Source organism: Carettochelys insculpta, chromosome 3 (genome assembly GCF_033958435.1).
Source record: "Carettochelys insculpta isolate YL-2023 chromosome 3, ASM3395843v1, whole genome shotgun sequence".
NCBI lineage: Eukaryota > Metazoa > Chordata > Testudines > Carettochelyidae > Carettochelys > Carettochelys insculpta.
The window spans coordinates 65,589,914-65,603,189 of record NC_134139.1 but is presented as its reverse complement, the minus strand read 5'-3'; the positions used below and the strand labels follow the sequence as shown (position 1 = coordinate 65,603,189).

General features: G+C 44.5%; 1 protein-coding gene across 1 annotated transcript in view; it reads right to left on the bottom strand.

The window, feature by feature from the left end:
- LOC142010150 (kinesin-like protein KIF28) overlaps positions 1-13,276 on the bottom strand; it is a 72,748-nt gene that overhangs the window by 22,981 nt on the left and 36,491 nt on the right. Inside the window, exons 11-14 of the mRNA XM_074988412.1 lie at positions 8,064-8,161; positions 5,045-5,099; positions 3,648-3,771; positions 698-842 (exon numbers count right to left, since the gene is read on the bottom strand). Coding sequence (XP_074844513.1) covers positions 698-842; positions 3,648-3,771; positions 5,045-5,099; positions 8,064-8,161 — 422 coding nt within the window. The remainder of the gene's footprint in view (positions 1-697; positions 843-3,647; positions 3,772-5,044; positions 5,100-8,063; positions 8,162-13,276) is intronic.

Here is a 13,276-nt window from a genome sequence, read left to right as displayed (position 1 = left end):
GAATACCTGTGACAGAATCCTAACCCCTGCAATAGCTATGTCTGCAATCTACAGTGGGTGTGAGAGCAACCTAACTATGATAGACAGGGTGTGAAATTTGTCCCCACCATGAATGACATATGCCAGGCTGATGTAAGTTTTAGGTGTAGATCAAGCCTGAAATGCTGAGGGTTACTGCTTCTTGGGAAGAGGATTTTTTTTTTTTTAATGAATACTTCAAGTATTTTTGAAAGAACATGGGAAATCCTGGTGAGTAATACACTGACTTATGCTTGAAAGAAGAGAGATTTTGGGAGACATGACCGGCTATCAGTTAACTTATTCTGAGAGACTGCCAAAACTTCAGAACATTGTTTATTAAAAAAGCACAGTATACATCCCGCCCCCCAAATGCACCCTCATGCTATAGGACTTAGATTTTAAAAATGCATGTGTGGATATTGGAGACAAAAGATGAAAAATATGGTTTTATGAGTGAATTCACTCTCTCTGCGCACTGGAAGAACATTTACAAAATTGAAGAAAATCCACAGATAGTGTGATTGGGAGGGTCTCATCTTTCCCAGGACGCCCTGTGTGCAGTGTCAGTTCCATATTAAGTATTGCAGGCTAGCTGCAAAAAGGAAAGGTAGATTTAGAAGTACTCTCAAGTCACCTCAGAAATACCTGAGCTCAATGCACAAGCAGTAATGCTTACCAAGTTTATCTACACTGAAGCCCTTTGCTGCCGCCAACTCTGACTGAAAGAAATCATAATCATATCTGATCATGTCCTCATCAGTACGTTCTGCAGGAAATCCAATATAAAGGTAAGCACTATTTGATCCCAAAATAATACGGTCCTGGAGATTAAAGTACATGGTGCTGGTTAAACTCAAGGATGTGATGTTTCTCAAAAGTGCTCTCTTTTAGCACTGCATGGGTTTACTATTTGTAAATTGATCTGGAGAACTCCACTGCCCCAAAAGGAAAGCGAAGGGACAGAAGAAAAGCATGCTTTGAATGGAGGTGGTAAGGGTGAAAATCTGGTATTCTAAGGGCTAGGAAAGGAAGTACACCAGGACAGCTAAGAATAAGAGGGGAGTGACCAGATAGAGCACTCTAGAATTCAACATCAGTAAACGTGGCAATAGAAGTTAGGAGAAACTTGTTAGTTTTTCAGCCTTACAGCATCTCTACAACAGGAAAATATTTGTGTCTGTCTACCACTTATGGCTTATAGTAAAATGAAACTAGGTAACAACATGATGCTGCCATGAGTAAGAAATACAACTTAAAACATCAAAACACAGGGATGCAATATTCAGGCCTGAATATAAGCAAGGATGCATCTCCTTCATTACTGAAGCTGTAGGCAGAAGTTTCCTGTTAGGAGCCATAGTGGCCCCACCCAAATTAGTTAGGTCCAAGAGTTTTGACACATGGGAACTGGCAGTGTTGACGTTGGTCTGCTTGTTCCCATGCTGCTGCTGCCTTTTTTTTTTTTTTAAAATGATTACTGCAACATCCCAGGTTGAAGGTGCTAGGAGCCCTTGTTATGGGCACTGTTTACATCCATCTTCTGGGATCCAGAAGAGGCATTTGCGACAAACCCTGGTCCTGCAGCTGCAAGAGATACAGAACAGATGATGGTGGCTGAACTGATCCTTGACATTTCTTCTGGAATTGGAAGAGTCTGACCAGAATGTCCTTAGCTTGGGTGTATATCACTTTGTTAGCTTGACTGAGGGAGCTGCAGAAACTGAGTCAGGCCCTGGTAGGGGATGCAGTTTAAGGACATATGAATGTCCTTACTTGTTCAAACCTAAAGGTCATTTAAGCCCAGTATCCTGTCTTCCAACAATCTCCAATGATAGGTGCGCCAGAGGGAATGAACAGAACAAATATTCTTCAAGTGATCCATCCTCTGTCACCCACGGAACCCTGCAGTCAGCTAGAACCTGAAGACAACGGGATGGGGACAACTTTCTCAACCTTGGAACTGACAATCACATGGATCCAGCAGGTCTAGCATCCAGGGATTCTTTCAGCAGAAGGAGCTGCAGATGAGTCTCCCTGTCCTTTTGGGCTCTGAAGGCAAGAGACTTGCAGATGGCCCAGGCATTCCAAATAGTTAGTGTCCGTTCCTCAGAAGACAGGCAGCATCTCTCTTAAATCTTGGCTTTCTTTGCTTCCTCAGTCCTCTGTATCCTGGAACTGGGGAAAAAAGCTACTTGTTGGCTAATTACAGTATAACCTCAGAGTTATGAACACCAGAATTACAAGCTGACTGGTCAACTACACACCTCATTTCGTGTTGGAAGTACATAATCAGAGAGCAAAGACAAAAGAAAAAGCAAAGTATTTTACAATACTGTGTAAAATATCAGCTGCTGAAAAAAATAAATGGCAATTTTAAAAAGATTTGGCAAGGTAAGGGAAGTTTCTGTTCTTGTAGTAATTAAGTTAATATGGTTAAAAGCAGCATTTTCCTTCTACTTGGGCAAGTTTCAAAACTATACTAAGTTGAGGTTTTTAAGTCCCAGCTTGACATCGTCATGGGTGAGATGACTTAGTGGGGGTTGATCGTGCTTGGGGCAGGGGGCTGGGCTCGATGACCTCTTGAGGTCCCTTCTTGAGGTCCCTCTTGAGGTCTTAAGGTCCGTTCTTGAGGTCCCTTCCAGCTTTGCGATTCTATGATATTCACTTGCAAACTTTTGAAAGAAACAGCCATAGTGCTTTACTCAGAGTTACAAACTGCTGCTATTCCCAAAGGTGTTTGTAACCAGCTCTAAGGTTCACAGGCATGCATCTGGGAGGGAAGTGAGGTGGAGAGGATGGTCCACCCTTCATAGCCTCACCCTGTGTACCAGGACAGGGAGGAAGGCCTGGGGTGTGAGAGTGCTCTAGCTGACGCTGCTGGAAGAGGGTTCTATTACAAAGTATCACAAAATGAGATAGTACACGTAAATGGGAATCTTCAGAGCCACTCAAAGGAGAGTTATGTATTTTCAAGAGGCAGGTACTTGTTTAACGTACATTTTCCCTAGAACATCTAGGTCCCAATGCTACAACTCTTACTCCTACAGGGAACATTTACTCATCTTGAAAATCGCTGCTTCTATATTCTGGACAGAGATTACTCAGGCTAGAAAGGATTGCAGAAATTGGTATAGCTTGAACCTCCCTGGGTCAACACTCTTGAAACCTGACCTTTTCCTAACAAGGGAGTTTGCAGGACCAGGGGAAGTCAGTTCTGGCCCCCACTACCTGGCTCTGCTCCCAGCCGCAGCTGCCAGCTCCATAGGAGAGCTTAGCTCTGCTTGCAGTTGGCCCTGGTAGGACTCCCAGCCACAGCAGGACTCCCAGTACAGTACTTCTTCCACCTGACTATTCAGGCTCCCCAGTCAAGGAAGATCCATGGCCCAGCTGGACCAGAGATATTTTCGCACCATAAAGTCTCAGTTTTTAATGATTCAGCCTGTACCTGTCTTTTTTAAAAACACATTTTTACCCCTGTTTATTAAATTAACCTGTTTCTTAAACATTACAGTAATTTTCTATCATGTTATCTCTGCTTCGAGAACTGATTTCAGGATAGAATTTGTAAGAATCTTTCTGATCTGCAATCCCCGTTCCTGATTCTTTCATTCTCCAGGAAAACTTACCAAATGCTGCAGTTTAGTTTTCGCACTGATGGGTACCCCATTGACAACAACTTTGCACTTTTCCCATGGTGTTATGGTCACTTTGCCATTAGTGTTTGTGAATGTAGCATGCTTATCCAAAATGCTGAAAAATAAAATACTTCTTGCAATTCATGGATCTCTTAAGAATCGAGCTACAAGTAAACATTTCCCATCTCAAAATCCTGAAAAAAGCATTTATTTTCATTTGGAAGATAATCTTTTACTTGTATTACAGTAGCTCCTACAATGTGCTAGACAGGCACTGTCAACATCACCCCACCTGAGAGAAACAGCTTCTCCTCTCAAGGACACACCCCATTCTTGAGATCAACAGAGGCACCAAAGCTGAAGCTCCCATGGAATAAGAGCAGAAGACACTGCTGGCAGGGCTTTCTGTGAGGGCCCTTGGGATTCCACTCCCTTAACTTGATCCAAAGTAGCTCAAATCTGTAGACCTTTAAAGAAAGCTGCAGTGCCTATTTCTGTTGAACAGCCATTGGCCAAGAGAGGTGGCCATGGGTGGGGATTTAATTTGGGAATTTGGGTGAGTGGTGAGGAGATGCTGATTCAGTTTGTGATGTGATCTGCTACTGCAGGGCCAGCTATAGGGGAAGAATGCACTGCTGTTGTAGATCTGTAATGTGTGTTTTTGACGGCAAGGACACCTAGGGTGTAGGACAGGCCTGACTGTAAATCCATTTAAAGTCAAATAAATACCGTGAAGAACTCACAAGCTAAGGTTTTGTAAAACATGTCACACAGTCTCTAAAATCAGTTCAACTCTATCAGCTTTAGCAATGGAAGAAGCATAATGTAGATGCATTGCTGACATTTTACATGCTGCCTCAATGTTGCCTATTCAGATCAGATCTAATGGTCTTGGTGTTAAAAAAAGAAAGTTTGTCTCGCTCATGTTTTGTCCTGTGTTAGGTATCCCATATCAAAAGCACGCAGGCAGCTTGGTGAGTTATGATGTAGTCATTTAGGCAGCTGGCCTTGAAAACATGAGGTCTGCACGAGCTCGGAAGCCCGTCTCTCTTACCAACAGAAGTCAGCCTAATAAAAGATACTACTTCACCCACCTTATCTCTCTAGCTCACCAGGACTAGTCCCCAAAACAAGAAAAAAATCTATATTTTTGAAATTCTTGTGCAAGTTTTTAGTTTAACGACTGAACTTTGAATTAAACATTGCAATTTAACTCTACACTTGTTACAGTTTTGAAAAGTAAAAGTTTCAGAAACAACATGTAATAAATATACTCAGTGAGTTTCCCTTTTGCCTATTTTTCCTCCATTCATCATTAAAAAGGTTCTTGTTAAAATAGCCAAGACAGACTCCTGTGGCTTTTCTCTTACCAATGTATGTATACTTACCCTAGACCTTTCAGAGTTATTGCGTTTGAGGCTGACTGACCAACATCACACAAACCTGAAAGAATTAAAATTTTCTGGCATAAGTGACATGCTCTCAGTAGCAAAAGTTATACACTCTGCTAAAACAACTGCATTAGCATTTCAAACTTTTTTTCTCCTATGTGAATCTGATGAGTCATGCTTGGCTGATAGACCTGTCATATGACTGCCGTTATCGGAATGTACGGAATGTGGCAGCAGGAACACAATGCTACTGAAGGCTGGGAGGAATGTGTCTCCCAGAGATCATTTGCATGAGAATGCAAAGGGCTGCATGTGTGATACTGAGGCTGGGAGGAATGTGTCTCCCAGAGGTCATCTGCATGAGAATGCAAAGGTGTGCATGTGTGATACCTTTCAGGCAAAGCCAAATGGGTAGCAAGTAAGCCATGAGATTTGGTCTATTGTAAACATGTTGTTGTAAAATCACAATTTAAGCTGACACTCAGTGTGGGAGTTGTGAGATCTCACCAATGCTCTGGGTTATTGTGGGGGATAGGGCAGTCGCCGTAGTTGCATAAGACATTCATTACACAGGGCTCCCTGGTTTAAAGCATTGTAAAGAGGGAAAGGAGGGGTACTAGTTGAGCCAGCTTGCTGAGTGTCTTGGTCCTGCCTATGCCTTGGCCGTATAGCTATAAGCCTGGCTTCACTAGTCCTCCCCACCTATTGAAAGATAGAGCTGGATTCGAGGGTGTTTGTGAAACCTCACACTGGAGATATTAAGAGCTGAAATCACAAAGCGGCAGCTGAGGCCACACAGAGCTGCAATCACAGTGTTCTGCCTCAGGACGATCCCCAGCAGTGTGATCAGTAAGGGAGTGGCGACCGGCGGGCGGCCGGTAGGAGCAGGGGCAGACAATGGTGACTGGTGGGCAGCCGCTGGGAGGAGCAGTGGACGATGGCAACCGGCAGGCAGCCGGTAGGAGTAGCCAGTGGCCAGCAAGTGGCCGCAAGGGAATGCTGCAGACAAGTGGACAGCTAGTACTGCCCTGGTGATGTATTTGTGGGCTCTGGGTTTGGGACTGCACCGCGGGAGGTACACCCTGTAACTGTGTGTGGGGTAAAGGGCCAAGAGCCTCAGCAAGAGGCTTGGGTCTATAGCATATGGGGATGGTATCTTGTTAAAGGGGTTTGTCTCTTCTTTGCTTAGATATCCTGCAGCTGTCACTGTAAATTTGGGGTAGGTTATGGTCATTAAATAAGCTGTTTCTGTCTTAGACTCTGTGCTTGCGAGGTGGGGAAGAACCGCCTTACAGGCACCCAGCAAGTGGGGTGAAATTGTCCCAGGCCACTGGGTGGGGGCTCGAGCCAGCTGGTTGTATCCTTGACAGGAAACCCCCCCAGGAGCTGAACCTGGTCCTTCTGGCAGGCACCTGACATTAATAGAAAGGTTACATGAATATTAAATATACATTTAATGTACTGATGTATTCTGGGTCTCGATTTATATGAAAAGTTCTACGCATGGCCTCTGATTTTTCATGCACAAATAATGAAGGCATTTTCCAGCATTTAGAAATTGAGCAGGTCCTGACCCTGAAGATGTTTAGTCACATGCACAACAACCTAGCTGGTCTATGAGCTACCCAATCCTCACTAGTCGAACCAGTACTCCAAACTGCAGTTCCTTGCAGTGATGAAAAGAAAACATTGCTCGTGGGAAAACCAGTGTTCCAGAGGCAACAGAAAAGAACTAGCCAGAGAGTCAGATGACAAATTGTGGAAGCTGGATTAGACATCAATACTTCAACTTGCAATGTTGCAAGAGCCTACTTCTAGCTGCCAGACAGCAACTCTAAGATTATTTTAACCAGTTAGGTTTCTATTGTATTTTAATACCCCAAAATATTCCTCTAACTTGAATCCTTTTAGTGAGATTGGCCATATTAGCCAACAAAAGGCTCAGACGTTTGATAGTGGAAAAGGACATCTTAGACCAGGGATTCCCAACCTATGGGTAGAGACCCAAACATGGGTCATGATTAGATTTGTTCAGGGTCGCTAGCAGCTCAGAGCTGCATGTGGCTCTTAAAGAAGCCATTTGCAGCTCCTTAACACTGCCACACCCAGCAGTTCTCTATTAACAGAGAAGCAATTATGCATTACAAAGACAGCTCCTCCACATTTGATATTCATAGTCATCCCAGGCAAGCCACTTAGTAGACTCTTGCAGTAATTTTCACACCCCTGCACCATCCCCCCTTTTGCCCCCCTTCTGCTCCATGTAGCTGATTTCTTAGTTTTCGTTTTTTTGTTTGTCTCTCTCCCCAAGCCCCTGAATGTGACCCTCCCAGCTCCTCCCAGCCCAAATGTGACCCCAGGCCTCCCAGCCCCTGAGTGTGACCCTCAGTCCCTTTAAAGTAACTTCCACAAGACCCTGAGTGCGACTCCCCCAGCCCCCAACCCCCCCCCAGCCCTTGAGCATGACTCCCCCCAGTCTCCCAACTCCCACAGCCTCAGAGTGCAGCCCCCCCAGCCCCTGAGCCTGGGGTTTAAATTGGAGGAGTGGGGGGAGCAGTTTGGAGATGAGGGTCTTTCCTCCAACCACAACTCAGATCAACTATAATAATAAAATAATTAAGCATAATAAATGTAGTGTTATTATTTTAATGTATTGTCCCCTTTTCCATGAAATAACTGCTATGAATATATAAACATGAGGGGGCTTAATTTTATATTCTTGCCTGAGTTACAGCACTGTTCCCCCTCCCCCATTTTTGAACTGTCTTGGGTCACCAAGTCTTCCTGAATTGTCAAAATGGCTCCCCGTCTGGAAAAGGTTGAGAACCACTGTTAGACCCAGAAAAAACATGACAACCTCATTAATATACGCGTGGCTGAACAACGTGATACTAAAGAGCATATATTAGCACAATAGTATTTGTGTTATGATGAAGGTAGAGTAAGAAGCATTCCTATGAACTAGATACATTTGTGCAGCACAATGCTCGAATACAAAACAAATACAATGGAATACCATCCTGGATGAAGTGTTTGAGAACCCCGGAGAGCTGAGGATCTTCATTGATATTCAAGAGATATGGGAATGTCTCCATCAGCCGTCTTTCCTGCTCAAGAGTTGAGAGTCACGTTATTTTAGTGCCACGTGTTGGAAAGTGCTAAATGATGGCTGATAATTTACATGGAAGACTGCTTTACTTTTAGTCACTTTGGTTAAGGAGATGATAAAATGGGCTGTTTGAGGACACCCTGAAAAACATCTAAATGCAACACTCACAAGTCTAAACAATAGATAACAACAGGTCACACAATCGAGCTGTTAAAAAAAGAAGTACAAATATTACAAAGGTGCAGCTATGAAAGCACGTGGGAAAATGATTAGTTTGATCAGTGATTCAATTACAATTCATGTTGTTTAGATTATTACTGACCTGATTTCAGCTTTAACGAGTTTAGAAAGATGCAGTTGTTTAAACACATAATACTTGAGGATTAAAACAAAAAGCTGTCAAGTAGCACTTTAAAGACTAGCAAAATAGTTTATTAGGTGAGCTTTCGTGGGACAGACCCACTTCTTCAGACCACAGCCAGACCAGAACAGACTCAATATTTAAGACACAGAGAACCAAAAACAGTAAGCAAGGAGGACGAATCAGAAAAAGATAATCAAGGTGAGCAAATCAGAGATTGGAGGGGTGGGGAGGGGAAGGTCAAGAATTAGATTGAGCCAAGTATGCAGACGAGCCCCTATAGTGACTCAGAAAGTTCCCATCATGATTTAAACCATGTGTTAATGTGCCGAATTTGAATATAAAAGCCAGCTCAGCTGCTTCTCTTTCCAGAACGGTGCGATAATTCTTCTTCAGTAACACACATACCTTTAGGTCATTGACAGAATGCCCCATTCCATTAAAATATTGACTAACTAGTTTGTGGATCTGGAGTGTTTTGATGTCGGTTTTGTGCCCGTTGTCTAAGGGAGTTTGAAGTCTGTCCAATATACAAAGCATCTGGGCATTGTTGGCACATGATGGTGTATATGATGTTAGTAGAGGAGTATGAGAAAGTGCCCGTGATTCTGTGAGTAACCTGGTTAGGTCCAGTGATGGTATTTCCAGAGAAGATATGTGGACAAAGCTGGCAGCGGGCTTTGTTGCAGGGAAAGGTTCCGGGACTGGTGTTCCTGGGGTATAGACTGTGGCTGTTAGTGAGGATCCTCATGAGGTTGGGAGGTTGTCTGTAGGAGAGAACAGGCATGTCACGCAGGGCCTTCTGGAGTGTAGCATCCTGATTAAGGATAGGTTGTAGGTCTTTAATAATTCGTTGCAGTGCTCTGAGTTGGGGGCTGTAGGTGATGACCAGTGGTGTTCTGTTCTTGGCTTTTTTGGGCCGATCTTGGAGTAGCTGGTCTCTGGGTATTCGTCTGGCCCTGTCAATTTGTTTTTTTACTTCTCCTGGTGGGTAATTCAGGATTATGAATATTTGGTAAAGTTCTTGTAGTTTTTGGTCTCTGTCAGTTGGATTAGAGCAAATGCAATTGTACTTAAGAGCTTGACTGTAAACAATGGATCTAGTCACGTGTGCAGGACGGAAACTAGAAGGGTGTAGATAAGTAGCGATCAGTAGGTTTTCGGTACAGTGTGGTACTGATCAGGCCATCCTTGATTAATACTGTAGTGTCCAGGAAATGTATCTCTTGCATGTTGTAATTGAGGCATAAGTTGATGGTGGGGTGTAGATTGTTAAAGTCTCTGTGGAATTCTTCTAGAGCCTCTGTACCATGGGTCCAAATCATAAAGATGTCATCAATGTATCTTAAGTAGAAGAGTGGTAATAGGGGACGAGAGCTGAGGAATCGTTGTTCCAGGTCAGCCATAAATATATTAGCATATTGTCGGACCATGCGGGTGCCCATAGCAGTTCCACTAATCTGGAGGTATAAATTGTCCCCAAAACGGAAATGATTGTGTGCAAGAACAAAGTTACAGAGGTCAGACACCAGATTGGCTGTGGTGGCATCAGGGATGGTATTCCTGATTGCTTGTAATCCGTCTTTATGTGGAATATTAGTGTACAGAGCCTCTACATCCATTGTGGCAAGGATGGCGTTATCAGGAATTTTTCCGATGTTTTGTAATTTCCTCAGGAAGTCGGTGGTATCTCAGATATAGCTGGGAGAGTTGGTGGCATAGGGTTTGAGGAGGGAGTCCACGTAACTGGATAGTCCGGTGGTAAGGGTGCCAATACCTGAAATGATAGGGCATCCAGGGTGGTTTGTGGATTTTGGGAAGTAAATAGAATCCAGGCTGCGGCTCAGATGGTGTGTCTGAGTGAATGAGGTCCCAAGTAACAGCAGGGAGTTCCCTCAGTAGTTGTTGTAATTTCCTTTGGAATTCCAAAGTGGGATCAGCGGAGAGAGGTCTGTAAAATGTGGTGTTGGAGAGTTGTCTGGCTGCCTCCTGTTCATAGTCTGACTTATTCAGGATGACAACAGCACCCCCTTTCTCAGCTGGTTTGATTATGATGTCTGGGTTATTTTTGAGACTCTGGACAGCATGGCATTCAGCATAGTTGAGATTGTCTCTCATTTGGCATTAAGAACATAAGAACATAAGAATGGCTATACTGGGTCAGACCAAAGGTCCATCCAGCCCAGCATCCCATCTGCCGACGGTGGCCAATGCCAGGTGCCCCAGAGAAGGAGAACAGAAGACAATGATCAAGTGATTTATCTCCTGCCATCCATCTCCTGCCCTTGTTCTGAAGGCTAGGGCACCATACTTTATCCCTGGCTAATAGCCATTTATGGACCTAACCTGCAAAAATTTATCAAGCTCTTTTTAAAACCCTAATAGAGTCCTGGCCTGGCATTGTTTGTGCATAATGTCAGCCTGAGCACGGTTGCGGAAGCACTGTACATAGAAGTCCAGACTTTCACTGCGACCCTCAGGGGGAGTCCACATAGAGTTGTTCTTCTTTTGTTGTTGTTGGTGGGGGGGTGGGTTGAGAGAGTCAGACTGTTGTTCATAGGCGTTTTCGCCTATTGATGCTGTCTTACATCATGAAATAAAATACGGAGTAAAAATGAGCGTACTCTTCTGCGGGACCTGCCCCTGGCCTACTATCAGTTAATTGGCATGGGTGTAACTTTCACTGTTATTCATTATTTGTGTTGCAGTAGTTTCAGAGGACTCAGTCAGAATAAGAGTCCTATAGAGAGAGGCACTGTACAAACATATTGTCAGTCTAATTTTAGACATAAAAAGGGGCTGCAACAGTGAACAGGAAGAACAGGGAAAAATAGATGAAATGGGAACAAGATGATACACTGATTAGCTAGATAATTGTGAGCAAATTTTGAAAATACACTATAAAATATAAATATATATCCAAAACACAGCTCTCTATGTAGCCCTTATCAGTTGACAGTCATTGTGTGTCCTTGCAGAAATGGGTGGGTGGGGTTTTGGGAAGGAGAGGAATGGAATACAACACCCATTCTTTATGATGTTCAAAACCCACTTGTTGGTAGTCATGAGGCACCATTGGTGGTAAAATGGCGCTAGTTGGGGTGTGGACAAAGGATAGGAGGGGAAAGACAAGGTTCATGGCTCCCGACCTGACCTTCAAATTGATTGTTGATTGTTAGATGACTGGGACATGGTCCAGATTGGAGGTTTGCTGTCACTTGTTCTGGCATTGCTGCCTTCTCTGGTCATACTGCCTGTGCTGTGTAAAGAACACAGGACTGTACGCCTGAGTATAATTCTTATTCAGTTTTTGGTTTTGCACAGTGACCTGAATGCTCAGCATGCAAAGGGTCTTTCAGGGTGCGCAACGAAGTGTCTGTGGACTCTGCAAAGAGTTTTGGACACTCAAAATGGAGTTCCTCAACCCTTATCTGAACCACCTTAGGGAAACAAAACAGCAGTCCTGTAGCACTTCAAAGACTAACAAAATAAAGTGCTACAGGACTGCTGGTTTGTTTTGTTACAGACTAACACAGCAACAGCTCTGTTACTATTCAACTTCTTAGGGAAGCCAGACAGGTGAAGCCAAGCTGCTCTCTTAACAACTACTGCTACCGCTAGGGAATGGATGGCGGTGTCAGTGGAGTTGAGGGAGGCCTGTAGGGCTGTCCTCACTATGAGCGAGCCCTCATTTGTGCTGGCTGTAAATTTCTCTTTCCTATGATCCAGAATGTATTTAACAAAGGTAGACATTTGTTCACGTAGGTGGTGTGTGTACTTTGCCAGCAGTGCTGTACAGTTTGATACATGCAACTGGAGGGAAGCAGAGGAGTAGGTCTTTCTACCTGTGCTACCCAGTTGCTTCCACTCCTTGTCAGGAGGGGATTTAGTTAAAAGCTGTTTAGCCCTCTGGTTGGCGGCATCCACAATATGAGTGAGAGTGAGAGAGAAGGAACTCTACACCCTGTGAAGCAACATAATATTTCTTGTCTGCCCTCTTGCCCACTGGCAAAACAATAGCTGGCGTCTGCCACACGTGCTTGGCCAGATTCATAAGGGCAGGATCCATGGGCAGTGGCTATTTTACTGAAGGCGCAGCACGGAGTCTGCCAATCAGTTTATGCTGGGTATCGGGCTCCAACATTAGTGGAATCTCTAGCACGCCAGCCATCCTTCTAAAAGGGGTCTTGAAATAATCTGGAGTCACCGCCTGTGGAGGGAGACAGTAGCATTTATCTTCCAAAGAGGAGAGCTGCAGCGGAGCGTGCAATGAATCGTAGGAGGCATCACTGAGGGACTGGTCTGACTTCAGTTTGATCTTCAGGCACATCCAAAGACGTCACTGAAGCGTGCCTCGGAAAGGGCTGAACAGCACATTGGAATTGTGGGTGCTGCTGGTGCATTCTGAGAGGTGCCCAGGAGGGCCAGGAGAGAGGCAAGGACATAACAGGTGGTAGCCAGCACGCACTGTGTCTGGTGTGCCCCTTTCGTAGGGATGGTGCGCCTAGGTGAGACAGTGTTCGACAGACACGCTACCTCCTCCTCCCCGTGTAGGGAAGGTATGGGAGCTGTCATGTTTGGCAAGCCATCAGGACCAAAGAGAGAAGGGGATGGTACTGAGGTTGCCCATAACTGGTCCCAGAAGGTAAAAGGGGACGCATGAGGCACAGGTGTCAGGTGGTACTGTGGCTGTGGACCCTTTACTGTGTCCTGAGGCAGGGCAGGAGCACAAACTGACGGGGTCAAGCACGGGGCTCTG